Below are 25,660 nucleotides of genomic sequence, written 5' to 3'. Positions count from 1 at the left end.
TCAAGGACGCCCCCAGGCACCGGAATTATCGCCTCGCTGGACGTGGAGTCCCTGTTTACAAACGTGCCTGTTGATGAAACCATCGACATCATCCTTGAGCGTGTTTACAGGAGTCAGTCTGCACCAAGAAGGCCCCTTTCTCCACCCACCATGGCCAGATGTACCGCCAGAAGGCTGGCATAGTGATGGGCTCCCCACTAAGAGTCCTCTTTGCAAACTTTTACATGGGCACCATGGAGGAAAGTGTCTTCGCCAGGTTGCAGCAACCCCACAGATATGGACGTTACATCGACGATATCTTTGTTCTAGTCAACACTGAGGATGAGGTAGAAGCCCTCCGTCAGTCATTTCAGATGTGCAGTGTGCTGAATTACACAGTTGAATACAGCACCGACGACCGGCTCCCTTTCCTCGACATCTTTGTAAGTAAGACGGAAGACGGCCTCCGTACTTCTGTCTACACAAAGAAGACCAACCTTGGACTTTGCCTCAACAGTGACAGGGAGTGCCCCGCCAGATTCAAAAGCTCGACCGTCAAGGCCTTCGTCAGGAGAGCCCTCTCCCACTGCTCGACCTGACAGGACACTCATTAAGAACTCGACCGCGCCTCCCAAGTACTCATAAATAACGGGTATTTGAATAAATTAATAACAGTATTCGAATAAATGGTACGGTAGTGAAAGCCCGCTGCAAAGGTTAATATCAAGCTGTATTATAAAGCCTTCATGAGTTTGCATTACCGTGAAGAAAAGGACTCCGTCAAGAAGATTATTTCCAACAATGTAATCCCAATTGACGACACCAAGAAAATTGACTTGATTATATATAACCAGAATCGGAGGACATGCGACCTAGTTAAGAAAAATATCCCCTCCCCGCAGGTATGAAACCCCCTGAAGCAGACGCATCTATGTTGGTATGACTAGCATGCGCCTGTCTCAGACACTCGCTTGCCATGCCCAAGAGAGGGCTATTAACCCTTTAACGCTGACTGGACGTATTAAACGTTGATATAAACTGTCTGTTGGGTGCCGATTGGACGTATGGTGCGTCGACGAAAATTTTTTTTTAAAAATTCGCGGAAAAATAGTTATAGGCCTACAGGGCGAAAACTTTTGAATCACGCGCCTTGGGGGATGCTGGGAGCTCACGGATCAAGGCGTTGTTTTGTTTACAATTGTTACCCAGGCGCGCAGCGCGAATTTCTTTCTTCTCGCACTAAAAAGTATGAGTGACGCATCTCGGAAATTATTTCATCACTTTGACATAATTTTTGCACCATTTTATATTAGCCATTAAATGGAGTATTATATATGAAAATGTGCGCAATTTCATGTAGAATACAACAATAAAAACAACTCATGGTTGTAGCTTTTATCAGTTTTGAAATATTTTCATATAAATAACGATAAGCGCCAAAATTTCAAACTTCGGTTAACTTTGACTCTACCGAAATGGTCGAAAAACGCAATTGTAAGCTAAAACTCTTATATTCTAGTAACATTCAATCATTTACCTTCATTATGCAACAAATTGGAAGTCTCTAGCACAATATTTCGATTTATGGTGAATTTATGAAAAAACTTTTTCCTTACGTCCGAGTGGTAACTCTTCCGAAAAATTCATAAATTTTTTCGTTCGATTGTCGTAATGTTTGCACCATTTTAAATTAGCCGTTACATAAAGTTTTATATATGGAAATGTGTGCAATTTCATGTAGAATACAACTAAAAATAACCCATGGTTGTAGCTTTTATCAATTTTGAAATATTTTCATATAAATAACGATGGGCTAAAATATCAACCTTCGGTCAACTTTGACTCAACCGACATGATAAAAAAACACAATTGTAAACTAAAACTCTAACATTCTAGTAATATCCAATCATTTACCTTTATTTTGCAACAAATTGGAAGCCTCTAGCACAATATTTCAATTTATGGTGACTTTATGAAATAAACCAAAATTTTTCCTTACGTCCTCGCGAAAACTCTTCCGAAAAAAATCAGAAATTTTTTCGTCAGATTATCATAATGTTTGCACCATTTTAAATTAGCCGTTACATAAAGTTTTATATATGAAAATGTGCGCAATTTCAAGTAGAATACAAAAAAACAAAACAACCCATGGTTGTAGCTTTTATCAGTCTTGAAATATTTTCATATAAATAACAATAAGTGCCAAAATTTCAACCTTCGGTCAACTTTGACTTGACCGAATTGGTAAAATAACCCAATTGTAAGCTAAAACTATTACATTCTAGTAATATTCAATCATTTACCTTTATTTTGCAACAAATTGGAAGTCTCTAGCACAATATTTTGATTTATGGTGAATTTATGAAATAAACCTTTTCCTTAGGTCCGCGCAGTAACTCTCCCGGAAAAATCATACATTTTTTTGTCCAATTGTCATAATGTTTGCACAATTTTAAATTAGCTGATACATAAAGTTTTATATATGAAAATGTGCCCAAAAAACAACCTATGGTTGTAGCTTTTATCAGTTTTGAAATATTTTCATATAAATAACGATAAACAGAAAAAAATTCGTCCTTTGGTCAACTTTAACTCGACCGAAATGGTCGAAAACTGCAATTGTAAGCTACAACACTTAGTCTAGTAATATTCAATCAATTGCCTTCATTTTGCAAGAAATGGGAAGTCCTCAAGCACAATATTTCGATTTATGGTGAATTTTTGAAAAAAGCCCTTTTTTACGTCCGCACGTTACAAATTCATGCATCATTTTGTGATAATATTTTCTCTGTGTTGCCTTGATAGTTTTACAATGTGTTATATATCAAAATGATCACAATTTAGTGTACAATACAACAAAAAAAAATTAACTCATTAGCTTTAACCATTTTGCTCACAGCGCGATTTGTATACAATTATATGAATTTTTTTCCGCGCTGTCATATATCCCAATATTTATATATGATAACGATATTTTTTTTCATTTCTGATGGTTGCATACTAAACTTCAGGCAATGACAAAATAAGGAGCCAAAAATGAACTCTTAATCTTGAAAACTAAGCGTGCTGTGATTTTTTGAAAGAAAAATTTTTCCACTTCGGCGCTCACTCGTGAACGCCGCCGGCATACGGGAGATGATTTTTAAAATACCGCTTGTTGTTTAAGGGTTAAGAGCCACGCCCATACCAAGCTTCAAGAGGCCATCTCCTGGGATGTGATCATCCAGAACACTAAGATCATTGGGAAAGCCCCTGATGCCCGTTGGTTACGCCTGCTGGATGCGCTTCTCATCCAGCAAATAATACATACACTGAATACAACGAAGGAAGAATTTCTCCTCTCCACGAGTATGAGAAGACCTGCCACCAACAATGACACCACCAACCACGTCAACTCCACGGAAGACAACGCCCCCGAACGAGATACTTCTGCAGGCAATGACAATCGTATGTCATATTAGCCATGACGTCTCACAGCGTAACGCAGCGTCCAACAACATTACCGCACAGCTCAGGAGGTCTAGACAGCTGCAGAGCCTGCAGCTTTGCAACCATCGACTCTGCGAAAGTGGCTTGAGACCTGGCTCAAGCCACCAATGAAAGAGAAGACTTACCGCCACCAGCCAATATGAAATCAGCATGGGGCAGACCCCCTGGTGACGCCCCCAAATATAAGGAGGACGGACACCACACGAAAAGCACTCCGCCCTCAGCTTCCTAGCCTAGAAGATGTTTGGCAGCTCTAGACGAAAGCTCGCTGAGAGAGAGAGAGAGAGAGAGAGACGAGAGGAGAGAGAGAGAGAGAGAGAGAGAGAAGAGGAGAGAGAGACGAGCGAGATGAATTACAGAGTTTATCTGTAAAATTTAAATATGTACACTGATTTTGACACTCTTTGATCATGACCTCTATAGTCGCTCTACTAGCCTGTCTAAGTAGCACAGAAAAAGCCGCTATTCGTAAAATAGAAAAGATCCTCTACAAGTGTAACGTTGCTGAAGTAGCCATTACTTTTAATAAAATAATAATAATAGTAATAATACTAATAGTACTAACACATTTAGATATAAAAGAATGAATCAGGCAGCTCTAATAACCGAGGCCACACATTTCTGTGGACAATTAGAAGATACCAATCCTGACTAAAATAGGCTAGAGTCCTATACAATGAATCATTGGTTAGCTAATGCAGACAGCTGCATATCTTCAGGGGAAATAACTGATGAAAGAGCTAAGATTAATGAAGCCTTGCTTCTTGTTAGTTCAGAACACAGTGATGCACTTTGAATTCTGTTAGTTTTAGCAAATTAACTAAATATGATGAATTCAAAACAATTTGTTTATCGCTTTAGGAACCAGTAAGTAAAGCATATTATATAATATTACTAAATTCCTTAACCCGCAATATGAATCCATAGCAAATCTTGACGCAAAAGTTAAAAATGCCATAGATAAAATAACAGAAGACTTACAGACAACAAACATCTCCATTGGAGATAAGATGCAGTTCAGTGATGATGAAAAAGGACTTAGTTAGTCTAAGATATGTTTTCAACTAATTGTCATTTGGAACAACATATCATGTACTTGAAGATGAAAAGAAGGCTTTCAGAAAAATTAAAATTGATCCAAAGAGTAATAGTTTAAACATTAAAACAATGAGGCAAGAAATCCAGAAGACGGAAATAAATCTTTCCAAGGAATTTGTAGAGGTAACAGAAAAACAGTGGAACGAAAGGCAGAATTAACAATCTTTCATAAAGAATGAATAATAAGTACAATGATAATTCCAGACAAGTAAGGAATAGATCAACTTCCTTTCAAGGGAAATATGCCCAAAATACTAAAAGAAAATAGAATCCGAACCAGGGAGGAAGACAGAATCCTTCAAGGAATGATCCACCCCTAACATATAAGCCTGGTCAATCTTCAGACACAAATAACTCAAACCAATGGAACTAACTATTCAGCTTAAGAAGTGAGACCACAGACATGTGAAAACAGCAGGTATACCAATCATTCCACTAACGAGTGCAGAAAACCTAGAATCTGTACAGTTTGCAAGAAGGTTGGGCATGTAACTAGAAGCTGTTGATTCAATAATAAGGAAATCAATAAAGTTGTAAAAATAAATAACAGTCTCCCTAATTCAAATAAGTCTTCAAGCCAGTGACAATTAACCCCTTCAGAGAAGAAAGTAAATCCCTTCAAGATGAGGAAAGAGCTCATATTCGAAGTGAAGGTTCATCTGCAATTTCCTATTTGAACAGCAAAGTAGTATTCTCCATGAAAGAAGAAGAAATAAACATATAAGATTTGCCTATTGTAAAAATTCCAATAAATGGAAAGACATGCAGGCAGTCCCTGGCTTACAACGGGGGTTCCGTTCTTGAGACGTGTCGTAAGCCGGAAAATCATCAAAATTCCTAAGAAAACCTTACTTTTAATGCTTTACGTGTATTAAAAATTATGTAAACTGCATTTTTATTGCATTTTTCATAAAAAACCTTCAAATATTGATTATTTTGCATTCTTGGAGTCATATTTCTTCTGTCAGATTGGCACCATAAGTGGCGTAACCTTGGATGAATATAATTGAAAAGTGTTGTAACCTTGGAAAGTCATAAGCCAAACCCGTAGTAAGCCAGGGACGGCCTGTACTGTACTTATAAATTCAGGTAGTACCATAAATATAATAGATAAATCAACTTTAACCAGATATTTAGGCATTGCAGAAATTCTGATTCAGGGTCAAAATAGAGTTATAAAAGGAACAGTGGATAAACAAATTAGAGGTCTAGGAAATGTGAACTTAGAAATAAGACATTTTGTCACACAAATTTGTTGAAAGTTTTCTAGTTCTAAAAGACAGATTTTTCTCGTACAAGTATTGTTCTCTTTCAATTTAATGAGATGTTGAATAATACTACATAGTTGTGAAGGAAAGATTAGCCTGAAACTGGATAATTTGGAAGTGTATGTTTTACTCTTGACAATGAAGTCTCACCCAATCTGATCAATTTGCCTGAGACAGTTTCAATAAGCGAGAGACATACGGGAAAATCAGGTAAGTAACCAGCGAGATACAATAGAAACAGATAGAAAAGAGGAATTCACATGATTACAAAATACAAAATCAATGAGATGTGCAGATAAGGATAATATATACTCAGATTCAAGTAATTACTCAGATGTAACTACTAATGGTGATCACCGAAACTCTGACTATAACAAAAATCAAGATGCCTATACAGATACCTATACAGGTATATGTACTAATAACTGTCGCAATGTAGTATGAGTTATGAAAATGAAGAGAAAATATTAAATAAAGTACTGCTATTAGATAAATAAATACGTACACATATATTTGGATTACAGTAAACAGCAAATACAAAAACATAGTTGAACTTCCTGAAAATTCCAAAACAAAAAACTTCATGGCAACTACCCTCCAAATTTTCAGAAGGTAAATAGGTCGTCCAGACTTCGAGTATATAGCCATACCTTGCGCATGTGGATGTTACGATGATAAATGAAGTCAGAGGCATCAAACTCCGGGATTAAAAGCTCAACCTTTGACTTGTTACTTCTTACAAGTCTCAGATAAAAACAATAAATCATAGTTATTGGCACAACTCTGGAGATCAAGAAAATCTGACATTAAGCCCCAAATATCTGAGTAAAGTACTTTACCATTTTCCTTGCTGTAATGAGTATGAAATAGGCCCAGGGTTCTGCTTAATGTTTCTCGAAAAAATTAATATTTACAACAAAATTGTAATCAAAACTAAGAAACAAACTAACCACAACAGTAACATCATAAAAATCATTTGTAAGGGAACCTTGAAAATGGTTTTGAGTGCCGAGTAATTATGATAGATTTTACTACTGCTTTTGATTTAGCAAATCACAAGGCACTTATAAACTTCAGAATCTAGGAGTAGGTGGATATATTTTAGGATTAGTAACTAAGATTTCCATACATCGAGTTGCTGTGGACAGGATCTTTAGTGAACCATGACCTATTGTATCTGGAGTTCCATAGGACAGTGTTCTTGGTCCACTGTTATTTTCATTATATACAAACAACACGGTTGTTGGCCTGGAAAACAAGATTGTTCAGTATGCCAATGATGCAACACTTGTGGGTGTAGTATGAAGCTGCTCTCAGCCTCAATTGGGACACAGACCAAATTATTGAATGTTGTAGTCAGTGGAGCATGAGGCTGAACTCCAGTAAAACAAAAACACTATTGATTAGTAGATCTAGAAGAGATTCCCCACCTCATCCTCCCCCTTCAGGTAGATGGAACTTTGCTGAACAAGTCTGAAGCTTTGACTATTCTAGGTGACACATGTACCTTTTGAGAAACACCTTATGCCTCATGAAAGTTGAGTATTGTTTGAGGCCTAATATATTTATAACGGATAAAATTGATGCCACCTGTTTTAGTTTATTTGTACATTATTTGTACACCCTTTACTAGAATACTGTTCTCCAGTGTTTATGTCTGCTTCTCCCAGATAGACAGAGTGGTTCATGGTGGTAGGTTTCTGTTTCCTAAAAGTAGTAGTCTCTTGTTGGTCACTTTTTCATGTTGTATTTCAACAGAGAACTTTCACATTCACATTTGATCCCAGATTCCCTTTATCTGCCAAGAGCAACCAGATTTTCTGAACATCAGCACCAGTAAATGCAGTAAATGTCCCCTGCTGACAAACTTCTCAGTTCCAGAGGTCCTTTTTTCCTTGCACCGCTTGACTGTGGATCAGCCTCCCAGAGGAAGTTTTGCAACTGGAAGTTCAGAAGTTCAAGCAAAAGTGCAATACATTACTAAGTTAATACAGTTCTTGCATTTTAATATTTTTATATTTACTTGTTAATTTATTAATTTTTTTCCTTTTTAGTAAGTGGGGTCTCTTCTTTCTGTATTCCATTTACCTCGTCTTATTTCTTCCTAATGAACACCATATTGCTTGAAGCTTGAATTTCAAGTCAATGGTCCTTGTGGGGTTGTTCCATATGAACAGATTTCATCTTTTGAATATGTTACTAATAATAATAATTTCAAAGAATATGATGTTCATCAGAAAGAAGTAAGAGGAGGTAATGGGATTTACAGAAAGAAGTGATCTCATTTAAAAAGAAAAATAAATGAACACAATAAAGATAAAAATGTAACTCAATGATCAAAATGCAAGGATAACTGTATCAGGGTAAAAATCACTGCATCTTCTCTTGAACTTATGAAGTTCCAATTGCTCATCCTCCTCAGGGATACTGTTCCAGAGTCCTAAGGTGTGAGGAACAAAGGCCCTCTTGCACCAAGAAGTTAGACAGTGGGCATATTTACTGCACACTGTTGCTACTGTTCAGTGAATCTGTGGTTGCTCTCAGAAGGGAAAGGGGATCAGGGATCCATTGGAGATGTGAACGAACTGTTTAAATACAACATGGAATGAAAAATGTACAAACTTGGCACCATCCATCGATAGTCCAAGCCAAAACTGCTACTCGTTTTAGGAAACAGAAACCAACCTCCACAAATAACTCTATCTAAATTTATAAAAGACTCAGGCAGTCCCCGGTTATTGGCGGTGGTTCCGTTCACAGCTGGGTGCTGATGAGCAAAACCACCATTAAACGAAACTCGGTGATTTATGGCGCTCATGCCGTCGAGTTTTGGTGAATGGCGCCTCTTTAGGTATGTTATGGATTAGCACCTTATGGCGCCGATAACGGAAACTCGCCCCAACATGGCACCATAAGTTGCCAATTTTATTGCGCTAGATAAGCGCCATAAAACCAGATCGCCATTAACCGAGACCGCTGATAACCAGGGACTGCCTGAATAAATCTCTGGCAGGACATATCCATAACTGAGAATAGTATTCTAGTAAAGGAAGGATAAATGACTTAAAACAGGTTACACTGATTTTATGTGTTATATAATAATCATATTTGCTGGTGTATCAGACACTTTTTAAAAATTTAAATGCATCAAAAAACTGCCTTGTGCCCAAAATGGCTGTAGTATTATGGATGGGTGACTGAGTGCTGTATGCTAGCATACTGGGTAGGGACAAAAATTATGACAATACATTGTTACAAATAATAAAATTTTGAAAAAAAGCTGAATGATGTCTCTTACCACACTTATGAAAAATTGCTTACGATACGTCTGCAGTTAGCCTGGCAGTCATCTGTCGCAGTAACATATAAAGGATGTTTACTTATGGTAAATTTCATAAAGATGCCATAGTTTATTCAAGTATGCACTCAATATTGTATTTCATGCACAGAATCAGACTTTTTTTCCCTACAAAATCACTGTAAAATATCTTTCAAAAAATGTATGATGAAACATACTAAAATATTTTCCCATAAAATATCTTTGTGCGAGGGTGTCTTATATGCCAGCAAACAGGGTATATGAGGCCTTATGTACAATGCGTACCTGGTTGTCAATAACTATGTTCTGACGTCAGTTTTAGTAGCCATAAATTAATCAATCAACGTACAATAACTAACATTCATGCAGCATTTATTAATAGTTTTGTTAGCTGTTTCTCAAACGTACGATGCAAGTCAAAAGTGACACCTAGAATAGTTAAAGTTACTCATTCAGCAGAGCTTTATCTACCTGTAGGTGAAGAGGGGGTGGAAAATCTGTATGAGATCTGCTAATCAATAGTGTTTTTATTTTACTGGAGTTCAGTCTTACACACACCAGCTACAACATTCACTAATCCATTCCATGTCATGACTGAGACTATGGGCAGCTTTATTTCTCATAAGTTGAGACTTTATGACACCCACAAATGTTGCATGCTCTGCACATTGAGCAATCATGTTTTCCTGGCCAACAACCATATCACTTGAATACACTAAGAATAATAGTAGACCTTGAACACAACCCTGTAGAACTCCAGACACAATAGGTCTTGGCTTGCTAAAGATCCCATAGACAGCAACTCGCTGTCCATCCTGAATTCTAAAAACTGGAATTTTTCAGTGAAGAATGGAGGATTATCATAGGTAGAGGATGGAGGAGTGTCAATAGGTATCACAGTCGATATATGAGAGAGAGAGAGAGAGAGAGAGAGAGAGAGAGAGAGAGAGAGACTATTGCCTCAGATTGTTCCACTGATAAGATATCCACTTGCAAAAGTTGAATAATAGTTGTAATGAGAATAATGATAATTTTAATAAAACTTGTTTTACTGTATCTATCTAATCATATTGCATGTATTATTGTATTACAATATATGAACAGAGCGATGATGCACCATTTGCATTCTGATTTTGTTTACAATCTTGAAAATTCTGATTTTGTTTACAATCTTGAAAATAATAAGCTGATCGTGTGTTACCAACATCATCACTGTCTTTAGTTGCCTAGTGGAACTTAATTCATATACAATTCTTTTCATAAATTATCTAAGCTGGGTTTAACAAAGCACATGGTACATTGTGTTTTTCATGTATACGTCGCCTGTAAGCAAAACCGTAAGCATCTTTTTGTTTACGTTTCATCGCCATTCTCAAACAGTCACTAATAATAACAATACAATAATGAACGATAATTATCGTACACAATTGTTCAAAAGTTACAAACAGCTTTGCATACTCCCTCACTTGATGTTTGCTGCGATTTTGTTGTACATACAAGCATGGGGGAACGTGAAAACAGAAAGTGTCATAAAATCATTTAAAAAATGCCATAGATGGCACCGAAGATGATTTGTATGATAACGATGAAGCCAAAGTAGACTACCAGAACCAGACTGGAATCCCTATGATGGTGGCACATGTAATCGATCTTGCGAAATGTATGAGAAACTTTTAGTGAAAAATGAATATTATGTCACGCTAAATGTTCTTACTACTGTAATTACACTATCATTTAAATTTCTTAAAGGTTACTGAAACCTAAAGGTTGTTGTGAGAGCAACTGTAACTCAATTTTACTTTTTCTCAGTTGGGATCGCATAGATCAGTCAGTTTCACCGATATAAAATCATTCCTCAAATACGTTATTTGTTATGAAGATATGCCAATACTATTTAAGATAAAAAGGGTTTCATTACCTTTATTTTATCATCGGTTTATTTCATTATGTGAATCATGTATGCAGGTGCACCGAGGCAGAGGCTAGCCTACCAATACACATCTTAGAATTCAAGGGTTGAATTTTAGAATTGTAGTATAAGACGACCCCACATTTTTAGTGGTGAATTTCAGGATTTAAAGATCATCTTATACACGGGAACATACATTAAGTCAAAAGCAACATTAAAATCTATTTGGATTATTCTACACTCAAAACCCTTGTCAAGGTTCTCTTGTACATGGCATGTCAAATCTAAAGAGCGTCACAGGTACCGACCTGCTTCATACATGCATAGTGATTATCAGCTAACAATCCTGTAGATTCCACATACAGAAAGTCCCCGGTTATGGGCGGGGGTTCCGATGGGGTGCTGATAAGCGAAAACTGCCATTCACCGAAACTCAGTGATTCATGGCACCAATAACCAGTTCATGGCACGTCTGTTAAGTATGTTATGGCACCATAATCAGAACTTGGCACATTATGGCGCCATAAAAAGTCAATTTCATGGTGCTAGACAAGCGCCATAAAACCAGACAGCCATTAACCAAGTCCACCGATAATTGGGGACTGCCTCCACTTACATAGTGGCTTAAAATTCAATTTTCTGCAACTTTAGAGCCCAGGAAGGATAGAAACTGGCCTGTAGTTACTGCAGTCTGCAGATACATCATTTTCTGAAATGGGTACTGTATTATCAAGCTTGGGCTCATCTGCAAAGATACCATGTCTACATAAAAACCTATAGAATCTACTCATCTTGGAAGACAAAACACCAAAACTCTCTTCAAAAAACAAAGGGGAGAAACCATCAGGATAATCTCCATTCAAGAAATGAAGATTATTAGGAATTTTCTTAACATCCCTAGAACAAAATGCAAATTTTGCAAGAATAGGTTCAGAATGACAGGTATCAGGGAGAGGAACATCCTCAGCTGATTGCTTAGCTTCAATAGTTCTATGAAGCAGTTCTGCCTTTTCCCTAGGGCCAGTAAGCAACCTACCATCATCTGTTAGTAGCGGTGGAATGGAAAGCCCGACTCAAAGATAGATGATGCCAATTTGGTCCAATACAGATGAGTCTGCTTAATTCCTACAAATTTCCTCTTTAAGGAATTACTGTAAATTCTGTCAGCTATAAGGTAAATTCTATTCGCAGCATGACAAGCCTCAACAAAAATGGCATAATTTTCATGTGAACTATTTTGTCTCCATGTATTGAATTTGGTCTGTTTGCTATGGCAGAATCTCAAGAGGTTAAAAAATGGATGACACTAAAATTGTCATCAGGAGGGTTAACAGAGTACAATTATGTCTCCAGATTTGTGGACTCACACATTCGTGGATTTCTCTCGAGAACGTTTCCCCGCATTATTCGCGGAAAATTCGCCTACTCGCAGTATTTTTCTATGAGAAATATCCACAAATTCCTGGGTTTTTTTTATCAATTTCATCATAAAATGCACTTATTGTGATAAAACTATTAATAAACCACATATGAAAAATGTTAGTGGGGTTTTCTTGAGTTTTAACTAACAAAATAGGCTGTTTTCAGCATTTTTATAGGGGTTCCAACTATTCGCTGGTCCTAACTATTCATGGGGGGCCTGGTACGCATCTCCCGTGAATACGGGGGGACCACTGTATCTAAGTTCTTACTGGTATAAACCAATACATATGACAAGACATAACTGTAAATTTTCTTATTTGACCTCTTTGATGGTTTCCCTATCACAACTTTTTTTACACTTTCACTTAATACAAAAACAAAAAAATTACTGATTTACACAGTACAGGTAATCCCTAGTTATCAGAGGGGGTTCTGTTCCAACGGTGACACAATATACGTACACCAATAACCAGAGATGAGTGCCTCTGTTAGGTATGTATTGGTGCCAATACCTGATTATTGGCACCAACAGCGGAAATCGGCAGATGTCAGCGGCAAATACCACCCATTTTTGTTGCTAAAGAAGTGCCATGAAAACAGATTGCTGATAACCAGGAGCTGCCTGTATCATCATCTTTAACTTACCATGCAATTAACTGTGACTGCTAGAGCTGGCACCATTGAAGACAAAACAGGAGACTGACTGGTGCGACCTAACAGCATTGCAGCCTCTACAGATGCACCGGCAGACAAAACTTCATCTGGAGGGAGTGAACACAAGAATTCTGCTGCTGGAAAAGCATCTCTCACTAATTGTTGCAAACGAGGAATTTTGGCAGATCCACCTGTCAGTATAACCTGTTGAAAGAAGAATTTCAAATTGCATAATAACAGGTCTTACACCTTCCACAGTACAGGCAAATCACCTGCCTCTCATATCCATCCCTATGGGAATGAAGACTTTAATATTAGGGGTATGGTTAATTGCCTCATGCAATAATAACACAGTAATATTAACTTGTCTCTAATAAATAATAAAAAATACTAGCTTTGTAGTATTAAAGTGTATGTCTGAATGTCTTAAATCTGGGCTACATATATATGGGCTGGCACTGGAGGGTGGTAAGCCATTCAGCACCTACCTTTGTATTTATGTCTGATACACATTCAAATTCGAACATATTTACTTCAGACATCTGTTATTTAGTTAATCCCGTATTTTTCTGTATCCTAAATATTTCTAAAGGAATACCTTGCTATTCCCATAATACTTAAATATATATATATAAGAATAGTTGAATATCTAGAATGACAACTTTATGGTAAATTCCTTAACAAATCATGTAAAGTCAGTCTAAGCTGATGTTGCCAATTAAAAAAAAATACCTAATTCAGAAAATACATTTATCTCACAATTTCTAATTATACTGGGTATAGTACTACCGTTTTTCTTATCAAAAGCTATTATAAATGCACTGTTTTTACTATACAAAACTCATTTTTCCTATAAACCAATCAATAACATGGTCCCTTATTCCCAGTCACATCAGTTTAATCCTGAAGAGAAAAACACAACAATGCAATCCTACCACTCCATACACACTCAATTTTGTTCTGCTACTCAGTAGTGCTCACGTCCCAGCAGTGCTCTTCCAGACAGTATTTGTGAGACTCCATTTTGTACTAGTATTTTTCTCTTAAGGGCAAGATAATAATTCAATTATGTATATTGAAACAGTTCATCTTTTCTGTTATATGCATGATTTTATATTGCCTAGATTTTTTTTATTGCATTCATTTCTAATTGGGATACTATCCAACCCCACATTTAAATCTGTTTATGATGAACATTTCTCATTTCATATATAATTGCTGAAGACTTCACGCATGCAATGTTCTGATTTGACAGAGGGAAATCTTGATAAGACATAAAAAGGCAGTGTGTATCAATTTCCCTGGATTTAGTATTATTACAGTTAAAAAGAATATCACTGAATCTTGTTTTGTCAACCCAAAATACTAATGGAAGTGTTCTAAATTTTACTCTTGGTTTGTTTAAACTCAATGCCTTCATAATTACAAAAAGAGGATAATTATAGGCAACAAAATCAATATATTCAGTTTCATATGTAAGTTTTTGAATTTTGCATGGCTAAGCTTCCGTATTCTCTCATGGTTAAATGATTTTAGTTTGTGACCACATTATCCTGGATTATCTCTTCGATTTTTACCCTTTAGACAATTAACCATCTCGTATTCTTGATCTTTTTGTTTACCATTTGTAACCTTTCCCACTACAGTGGACCCCCGTATTCGCATTCTCCTAATTCACAGACTCATTCATTCGTGGAGTTTTCTGTGTAACGTATCCAAAAATTATTTGCATGAGAACACTTTCATTCACAGGTTTTCCACTGATAAATAGTATTCAGTAATTAGTGCATTTTGATTTTGTTTTTATAACAAAATACATTTTAATAATACAAAATGATTTACAAATTTTCCAAAATTACAGTGTTCTCCCCGTATTCACGGGGGATGTTTACCAGGCACCCATGTGAATAGTTAAAAACCACGAATAGTTAAAACCACCACTAAAAATGCTTATAACTGCCTATCTTGAAAGTTCAGATACCAAATCTATACCTTCAATAACATCCTACTTCAAATATACCTAAAATTACTAACCTATTGCTGTATTAATCTTTGAGGTTGTAATATTAATAACATTTCAAGGTCATCTTAAATATTTTACCATTGAAAATATATATCTACAGCCATTAACACACAGAGAGAGAGAGAGAGAGAGAGAGAGGAGAGAAGAGAGAGAGGAGAAGAGAGATAGAGAGAGACTGTTTGAAACTGGCAACATCAATAATTACTAGACCATGCAAGAGTGAAATTATGAATTATATCCAGAATGAGCAAATAATCTAAATAGAATAAAAATAGAGAGAGAGAGGAGAGAAGAGAGAGACTGTTTGAATGGCAACATCATAATACTGACCATCAAGAGAGTGAAAATTATGAATTATTTCCTAATTGGAGAGAGAGAAGAGAAGAGAGAGAGAGAGTAGAGAGAAGAGAGAGGATGAAACGAGAGAAAGAAAGGAGAGGAGAAGAGAGAGAGAAAAACTCCTAGACTCCGACTCCTTCCTCTCCGCAATTCATTTATCAAACTGTTATTTACTCCCCCGCCCTCCTTCCACCAAGTGGATAAAAAAACTGGGAATCGCCATTTTTTTTACTAATCTTATTAATATTTGAAAATTAGTAATTAGTTATAAGGTAAATCATTAATTTATACTACAAAACAAATAAATATACGTAAGTGAGAGAGAGAGAGAGAGAGAGAGAGAGAGAGAGAAACGTTATTGTTATTGTTGAATGTCATTAAACTTAATATTATTTGAAAACTAGTACTGTTTATTTTTATTTTGCCATAAAATGTAGTAATGCCCTTAAAGATATACTGTATACATACACTTCTCTCTCTCTCTCTCTTGTGTGGCAAGAGAGAGAGAGAGAGAGAGAGAGAGAGAGAGAGAGAGAGAGAGAGAGAGAGAGAGAGAGAGAGTTAACCTTACTTAAGAGTGAAATGGATAGATTATTGTATTGCTTTAAATGTACTACCATATTAATTTTGAAATAAGTTATTATTATTATTATGCGAAAATATTAATAAACATATTCGTACACGTGTACCATAGAAATTCTCTTATCGAAGTGAGAGAGAGAGAGAGAGAGAGAGAGAGAGAGAGAGAGAGAGAGAGAGAGAGAGAGAGAGAGAGAGAGAGAGAGAGATTGCATGATCTAGAGTGGGCAACACAACTTAGTTGGTAACTATCACCCCCTCCTGTCACATTACAAGATGGGAGGTAGAAAGGATTTTCTTTCATTCTCACATAATTTTTTTATTTATAAACTATAATCTTGCTAATTCACTTTACTATTTTCTTTAATAAATGGATATTATTGCAGTTCACATTAATATTGATATTTGAAAATTAGTAAATCATTTAGTTATCATACAAAAAACATACATCTCTGTAAGAGGAGAATGAGAGAAGAGAGAGAGAGAGAGATAGAGAGAGAAGAGAGAGAAGAGAAGAGGAGAGATGAAGAGAGAGAGAGAGAGAGAGAGACTTCCCCCCCTCGTGTCACATTACTTGATTTATATAACAGCTTTAGTACCTGGAGTTAGAGAGAGAAGACTGGGATTTCCTTCATTCTTACATATTTTTTTAAATTTATAAACTAAAATCTTACTACTTCACTGCAGTATTTTCTTTAATGAATTGATTGCTCTTTAAAGACATTAATGTTAATATTTGAAAATTAGCAAATTATTTACTTAACATACATCTCTGTAAGAGAGAGAGAATTATTATTATGTGATATTATTTAATCTTATTAAACTTACTAATACAGTACTGATCAATATTAATATTTGAAAATTAGTAAATCATTTTTGTATCAAGAAAATAACATCAAAATACAGTAATTAGTGATTATTTATCATCAGAAAAACCCGCGAATAGGTGAATCCCCCGCAAATAACGGGGTAGATATGATCCACAGAGAAATCCGCGAATCCGGAGAACGCGAATACGGAGGAGGAGGAGGAGGAGGAGGAGGAGGAGGAGGAGGAGGAGGAGGCGAGGAGGAGGATGGGCGGAAGGGAGGAGGGGAGGGAGGCAGGAGGAGGAGGAGGAGGAGAGGAAGGAGGAGGAGGAGAGGAGGAGGAGGAGAGAGAGAGAGAGAGAGAGAGAGAGGAGAGCAGAGGGGAGGAGCCGAGCGACGAGAGAGAGAGAAGAGAGAGAGAGGAGAGACTGTAATCTTGTAAGGACATCCTATGTCCATACTTTACCAGTGATCAGAAGCACAGAAGGAAGTGCTTGAAATATATGGTTGCAATGTCAAAATAGTGTTTTATGGGCCTTTTACCATCATTCATGTATGTATGTTTGTATGTGTATATGTACAGTGGAACCTCGACATACAAAAGTCCCAACTTACGAAAAATTCAAGTTACGAAAGCAAATACGAAGAATTTTTTGCCTCTGCATATGAAAATAATTCAGGTTATGAAAGTTTGTTGCTGTAAAGGCCCAAGATTTGCCTGGACCACTGAGAACAATTCTAAAATTCGTGCGCCGCCAACTGAGTAGACTCGCCACCATCCTCCCGCTCTCCCATTGGTTCCTGATGCTAGTCACCGCCATAAGATCCTGCTCTCCTATTGGTTAGCATCTGCCCCATCATGCTCTACGTAAAGGCGTTCTTCAGCCACTCAGTAGCAGCATCGTTATCGTAAGCACGCGGAATTCATTCGTTCATATAAGATTTCGTTTGTTAATGTAAATTCGTGTTAGTGATTTCGCTTTGTATTTTATCGTGTTGTGTGAGAACTTAATTAGTAACTTAATTACGTACGTATAGTTCATGGGTCCAAAGAAAGTTGCTGAAGTTCACAGAAAGAAGAGGATGCTTTCTATGGAGACAAAGATGGAGATTATCAAGAAGTATGAGGCTGGCATGCGGTTGTGTATGATCGCTAAGGAATACGGCCGTAATCCGTCGACGATAGGCACCATACTTAAGCAGAGGGAAGCCATCAAAGCAGCTACACCTTCTATGGCCATGACTATTTTGTCCAACAAGAGGAGTCACGTACACAATAAGATGGAGAGGCTGCTTCTTGTATGGATAAAAGACAAAGAAATCGCTGGCGATACGATAACCGAAACGGCAATCTCCCACAAGGCCCGTGCTATTTTTGGCGATTTGATTGCCCAGGCCGAAGACGACGGAGGAGAAGGGACATCGATGCCAACCCCAGACTTCAAGGTTTCTCGTGGGTAGTTTGAAAAATTCCGGAAACGGACTGGCATCTATTTGCTGGTGAGGCATGGGGAGGCTGCCAGCTCGGACACAAAACCGGCCGAAGCCTTTATTAATATGTTCAATGAGATGACGATCAACGAAGGCTACAGTTCTCAGCAAGCCTTCAACTGTGATGAGACTAGCCTTTTTTTGGGAAAAAAAAATGCCTCGTCAGAGGAAGAGAAGAAGCTACCCGGGCATAAGCCTATAAAAGACAGGTTTACGCTCGCAATTTGTTCGAATGCCAGTGGGGATTGCAAGGTGAAGCCCCTACTTGTCTATCATTCCGAGACCCCTCGAGCCTTCATGGCCCACAGAGTGCAAAAGGAGAAGCTTCCAGTGATGTGGAGGGCTAATGCAAAAGACTGGGTAACGAGACTTTTGTTCACGAAGTGGGTAAATCTGTTTCGGCCCGACAGTGAAGAAATTCTTGGAAGAGAAGTGCCTCCCTATGAAATGTCTGCTGGTGTTGGACAATGCCGCTGCTCACCCTCTGGCCTCGAGGAAGATATCCTAGCGGAGTTTTCTTTTATCAAGATTCTTTATCTTCCACCTAACACCACCCCTCTCCTCCAGCCATGGACCAGCAAATGATATCGAACTTCAAGAAGCTGTATACGAAACATCTTTTCAAGAGATGTTTTGACATCACCAATATCACAAAACTTCACCTTGCGTGAATTTTGGAAGGAGCATTTCGATATCATCAAATGCATCCGAATCATCGATCAAGCTTGGCAGAAGGTTTTGAGGCGAACCTTGAATTCTTCGTAGAGGAAACTCTGGCCTGATGCCGTATCCACCTGAGACTTAGAGGAATTCGACGTGGGCGAAGCTGATGCAGATTCAGAAACAGTCGACGATCCTGAAACTGTTTATCAACCAGATCTTGATGAGATCATTGCACTCAGCAAGTCCATGGGGCTGGTCGTCGATGAGGACAACATGAATGACCTTTTCGAGGAGCACCAAGAGGAGCTTACAACAGATAACCTGAAGGAGTTGGAGGCCATGCAACATAACGTCGTCCATGAAGAGTTCTCTAGCAGCGGCGAAGAAGAGGACGACGACCCTATGACAACAGCAGAAATTAAGAATGCTCTAGCTGCTTTTCATAAGGCGCAATCATTTGTAGAAAACACCCCCCGAAAAGGCTTACACAGGTCGTATGTTTGCACAGTTCGATGACGTTTGCCCGAGTCATTTCAGGAACATTGTGAAAAGCAGGAAGAAGCAATCTTCCTTGGATAGTTATTTATTAACCCTTTAACGGCGATTGGACGTATTAAACGTCGACAAATATTGTCTGTCGGGTGCCGAACCGAAGTATGATACGTTGACGAACAAAAGTTTTTTCAAAAATTTGCGGAAAAATAGTTATCCCTTTACGCCGACTGGACATATTTTACGTCGACATTTTTTGTCTCCCGTGTGCCGACTGGACGTATTTTACGTCGACTTACAAAAGTTTTTTTTAAAATTCGCGGAAAAATACTTATAGGCCTACCAGCCTAAAACTTTTGAATCACGCGCCTTGGGGGATGCTGGGAGTTCACGGATCAAGGTGCTGTTTTGTTTACAATCGTTACGCAGGCGCGCAAGCGCGAATTTCTTTCTTGCCGCACTAAAAAGTATCTGTGACACATCTCGGAAATTATTTCGTCACTTTGACATAATTTTTGTACCATTGTAAATTAGCCGTTACATGAAGTATTATATATGAAAATGTGCGCATTTTTATGTAGAATACAACAATAAAATACTCATGATTGTAGCTTTATCAGTTTTGAGATATTTCATATAAATAATGCTAATTGCCAAAATTTCAACCTTTGGTCAACTTTGACTCTACCGAAATGGTCGAAAAACGCAATTGTAAGCTAAAACTTATATTTTAGTAATATTCAATCATTTACCTTAATTTTGCAACTAATTCGAAGTCTCTAGCACAATATTTCGATTTATGGTGAATTTATGAAAAAACTTTTTCCTTACATCCGCGCTGTAACTCTTCCGAAAAAAATCATACATGCGATTGTGGTAATGTTTGCACCATTTTAAAATTAGCCGTTATATAAAGTTTTATATATGGAAATGTGCGCAATTTCATGCACAATACAACTAAAAACAATCCATGGTTGTAGCTTTTATCAGTTTTGAGATATTTTCATATAAATAACAATAATTGCCAAAATTTCAACCTTCTGTCAACTTTGACTCTACCGAAATGGTCGAAAAACGCAATTGTAAGCTAAAACGCTTATATTCTAGTAATATTCAAGCATTTACCTTCATTTTGCAACAAATTGGAAGTCTCTAGCACAATATTTCGATTTATGGTGAATTTATGAAAAAAATAACATTTTCTTTGACGTCCGCGCGGTAACTCTTCCGAAAAAATCATACGTGCGATTGTGGTAATGTTTGCACCATTTTAAATTAGCCGTTACATAAAGTTTTATATATGAAAATGTGCGCAATTTCATGTAGAATACAACAAAAAATAATTCAAGGTTGTAGCTTTTCTCATTTTTGAAATATTTGCATATAAATCACGATAAATAGAAAAAAAACCACGTTCGGTCAAATTTGACTCTCGGAAATGGTCGAAAAACAAATGATACTGTTCATGTTACAATAAAAGTTTTTATAACATACTTGACCTGACAGATATATACTTAGTAGCTTATAGACTGCCGGTCGTCTCCGACAGAATTTCAAATTTCGCGGCACACGCTACAGGTAGGTCAGGTGATCTACCGCCCTGCCCTGGGTGGCAGGACTAGGAACCATCCCCGTTTTCTAATCAGAATTCTTCTCTTCCACCTGTCTCCTGCGGGGAGGCTGGGTGGGCTATTAATCGTATATATCTGTCAGGTAAGTATGTATAAAACTTTATTGTAACATGACAATATCATTTTATACATTCAACTTCCCTGCCAGATATATTACTTAGCTGATTAGCACCCATTGGGTGGGGGTAAGAGACAGCTAACTACTGAAATAGACAGGTAACAAACATATGTTAGTAGGTATTTATAAACCTTGGTTCCTACCTTATTAGGCTGAAGACTTCGCGGCTACTGCCTTGGAGTCTGCTTAGCCTCAAGAGCCTCAGCGAGATAATGATCTATGGCGTAAGAGTTCTTGTGGGTCTGCCAATGGGGTGGGTCTTATCCACTTACTCGGCAGAGCCTAAAGGCCTTTGTCATTGGGTGCTATTCCACTAACATGGACAATACACCTTGTTCAAGGAGCACAAAACCGATCCCGATCACCTGATCCTAACATCCATGTTAGTTCTAAGATTGTAAGGAGTTTTATCCCCGAACTCCTCACAAACAACCAAAAACTCGAAAACATAATTACACTTTCATTACAAAATATACAAAAAAAAAAAGAAAAAAAAAATTTTGTACTCCCCTACTAGTCATACATACCCTTGATCCCTACCAGCAATGACACTCTGCTCCCGTGCGACAGTAGTGAGCTTGCTACTAGAAAACCAAGCACATATCTGACAAGAGGGTATGTACGATAAAAACACAAAATTAAGGATCAGTCTTTGCTCCAAGACCCAGTTACTGGTATCTGCTGATACAAAAAGGGACCTAGCGAGAAGCACTTCTCCATAGGTCACTCTTCACGTCCTTCAGATAATGAGATGCAAACACTGAATTGCACCTCCAATATGTAGTCTCAATGATATTCTTCAGAGACATATTCTTTGGAACGCCAAAGACGTTGCTACTGCTCTTACTTCATGCGTCTTGACCTTTAGAAGACCGGAAGGATTCCTCCGAGCAGTTCTGTGAGCGTCCGTAATAACGCTTCTCACAAAGAAAGCCAAGGCGTTCTTGGACATGAGTCGTTTGGGGTTCTTCACTGCACACAAAGACCTTGTTGACAAGCTCCATCTGTCTCTTCCTCTCTAAATAGTATTTTAAGAGCTCTCATGGACAGAGAGATCTCTCTATCTCTCTGGCCTACCACGGTTAGATAGGCCTTTTACCTCAAAACTTCTGGGCCAAGGTTTTGATGGGTTTTCGTTCTTTGCCAGAAACATTGTCTGGAAAGAACAGATGCAAGCATCTCCTTTGAACCCACCGTGGAATCCAGGAGCGTGTAATTCGCTCGTCCTCTTGGCTGTAGCGAGAGACCAACCAGGAACAAGCATTTCCTAGTTGACGTCAGCGGAAGGACGCCAGATGTAAAGGTTCGAATTTATCCGATGAAAGGAATTTCAGGACCACGTCTAGATTCCAACTAGGTGTTCTAGGAGTAGCTGCTTTCGAAGTCTCAAAAGATCTAATTAGATCGTGGCTAGATCTTTGTCGGTTAGCAATATGTCCAGGCCTCGATTCCATGAATACTGAAGACAGCATGCTTCGGTATCCTTTTATTGTCGAGACAGATAGGTGTGATTCCTCTCTCAGAAAGAGGAGGAAATCGGCAATATCACTATAGAGGTACTGGAGGAGGACAGCTTCTGACCCTTACACCACCTCTAAAGACTTCCCACTTCGACTGGTATACTCTTCTCGTCGAAGCTCTGCGGGCTCTAGCGATAGAGCCCGCCAGCCTTGCGAGTGGAAAAGCCTCTCGCTCTGACAAGTCTTTCGATAGTCGAAAGGCAGTCAGAGCGAGAGGCCTGGGAGGTTGTGATGAAACCTCTCGAAGTGGGGTTGTCTGAGTAGATCGTGTCTGTTTGGAAGCGATCTGGGGAAAGTCCACTATCCACTCCAGTACCTCCGTGACCATTCCTGGGCTGGCCAAAAATGGGGCTATGAGTATCAACTTCGTGCTCTTCGAAGCTACGAACTTCCTGAGCACTTCCCCCAGGATTTTTGAACGGGGGGAAAGGCGTAAGCGTCCCACACCCGACCAATCCATGAGAAACGCGTCTATTGCGAAGGGCTCTCGAATCTTCTATAGAGAGCAAAAAGGTTTTTCTCTATTCTTTTGGAGAGGAACGTCGCAAACAGGTCTATGTGAGGTCTCCCCCACAGGGACCAAAGACTTCGACACACTTCTTCGTGAAGAGTCCATTCTGTGGGAAGGACCTGGTTTCTCCTGCTCAGTCTGTCCGCTCTCACATTCTTGATCCCTTGAACCAAACCTTGTGAGGAGAGTTATGCCTCTTTCTTCCGTTCCAGGTTAACAGGTGTCTTGTCAACTGATAGAGGGAGAAAGAGTGCGTGCCTCCTTTGCTTGCGTATGTAAGCCAGAGCCGTGGTGTTGTCTGAGTTTATCTGTATCACCCCGTCTCTGACTATCTCTTCGAAGAACTTTAAGGCTAGGTGTATGGCCACAAGTTCCTTGCAATTGATGTGCCAGGACACCTGTTCCTTTGTCCAGGTGCCTGACACCTCCCTTGCTCCCAGCGTCGCTCCCCATCCCGACTCCGAAGCGTCGGTAAACAACACTTGGTCTGGGTTCTGCAGAGCAAGCGATACGCCTTCGTTTCTTTGAAGCTGAGGGATCCACCACTTCATATGATCTTACTTTCTTGTGGAAGTTGGAAGACGTCCGAGAGTTGACCCGTCTTCCAACTCACACCTCTTTGAGGAAAAAACTGAAGAGGGCGGAGGTGAAGTCTCCTAGCGAGAAGAACTTTTCCAATGAGGACAGGGTCCCTAAAAGGCTCAGGTAATCCCTCGCTGAGCTGTTCTTTCTTTCTAAGAAGCTCGAGATTCTCGACAAACCTCGAGCGATTCTTTCTCGCGAAGGATATACCCGAAAACCCCGAGAATCCATCTGAATCCCCAGATAGACCAAGTTCTGGCTGGGGATCAGTTGTGACTTCTCGAGGTGACGAGCAACCCTAGCGAATCTACATGTTCCTTGTTACTTCTAAGTCCTCCAAGCACTGACTCTTCGACTTGGCCCTGATCAGCCAGTCGTCCAAGTAGAGGGAGATGTTTATCCCCTCTAGGTGAAGCCATCTTGCTACATTCGCCATCAGGTTGGTGAATACTTGTGGGGCTGTAGACAGTCCGAAGCACAGAGCCCTGAACTGAAAGATCTTGTCTCCTATCACAAAGCGAAAGATATTTCTTTGACAAATGGTGAATGGGAACGTGGAAATAGGCGTCTTGCAGGTCCAGAGAGACCATCCAATCTCCTGGGCGAAGCGCCGACATTACAGAGGCGGACGTTTCCATACGAAACTTCTCTGTACGAAGCGATTCAGAGCGCTTACGTCCAGAACTGGCCTCCACCCCCCCGATGCCTTTGGTACTAGAAAAAGGCGATTGTAAAATCCCGGGGAGTGTGGATTCCTGCACAAGTTCGATGGCCTCTTTTTCCCACATTTGCTCCACCATTGAAGGAGAGTCTTTCGCATTAACGGGTGGTCTGTACCTCGCTGACAGTTCCCGAGGCGTAGATGTTAGGGGCGGGCTGTCGTCGAAGGGGATTACATATCCTTCTTTAGGACCGACACTGACCAAGGTCGGCTCCCCTTTGTGCCCATACTCCTGCAAAGTTCAGGAGTCTGGCGCCCACTGGTGCTTGGAGGAGCAACAAGTCACTTCGATTTCTTGAAGGGCCTAAATGAAGACCTTCCTCTCTTTTCAGAGCTCTTCTTTCTGGCAGGGGGACGAGCCGCTGCACCTCCACGAAATAAGGGCTGCTGAGTAGGACGAGATTCCTTCTTAACCGTCGACACTACCGTTCGTCCTTTCTTGGACGTTTGCGTAAGTAGGTCTTGTGTCGCCTTCTCAGTTAGCGAGCGAGATATATCCTTCACTAACTGAGAAGGAAACAGATGATCTGATAGAGGGCGAACAGTAAGGCAGTCCTCTGGCTCGGAGAAACCCCTTTCGATAAAAGGGAAACCATACACTGATCTCTTTTTCAGGAGACCAGCACCAAAAAGGGAAGCCACTTCACCCGATCCGTCCTGTACTGCCTTGTCCATGACAGGACAGGACGCTATGGAGAATTTCTGGGTTTTTCAGAAACTCCGGATCCTTAGATTTGTTGGCCAGAACTCCGAGTGACCAATCCAGAAAATTGAACACCTCTAAAGTGACAAAAAGTCCCTTTAGAAAGTGGTTCAACTCTGAAGTGACTCCACGTCGCTCTGACCGATCCTAAGGAGTGACGTTCTAGAGGCCTCCACTAAACTGGGAAAAGTCGGCATCTGCAGAGGCGGGTAAAGAAAGACCCATAGTCTCTCCTGTACCATACCAAATACCTCTCTTCCCGTGCAATCTGGAAGGAGGCATGCAGAATACCGTCTTTCCTAACTCCTTCTTCTTGTCCATCCAAGAATCTAAAGAATGG

General features: G+C 39.1%; 1 protein-coding gene across 1 annotated transcript in view; it reads right to left on the bottom strand.

The window, feature by feature from the left end:
• The window catches only part of LOC135200239 (heat shock 70 kDa protein 14-like), a gene marked incomplete in the record, with an annotated part of 291,697 nt that overhangs the window by 49,136 nt on the left and 216,901 nt on the right, over positions 1-25,660 (bottom strand). Inside the window, 1 exon segment of the mRNA XM_064228688.1 lies at positions 13,130-13,342. Within this exon segment, the coding sequence (XP_064084758.1) occupies positions 13,130-13,342 (213 nt within the window).

This window comes from Macrobrachium nipponense, chromosome 26, assembly GCF_015104395.2.
Source record: "Macrobrachium nipponense isolate FS-2020 chromosome 26, ASM1510439v2, whole genome shotgun sequence".
In the NCBI taxonomy this organism is placed as follows: domain Eukaryota; kingdom Metazoa; phylum Arthropoda; class Malacostraca; order Decapoda; family Palaemonidae; genus Macrobrachium; species Macrobrachium nipponense.
The sequence above is the reverse complement of the archived record's forward strand: the minus strand, read 5'-3'. Positions and strand labels throughout refer to the sequence as shown.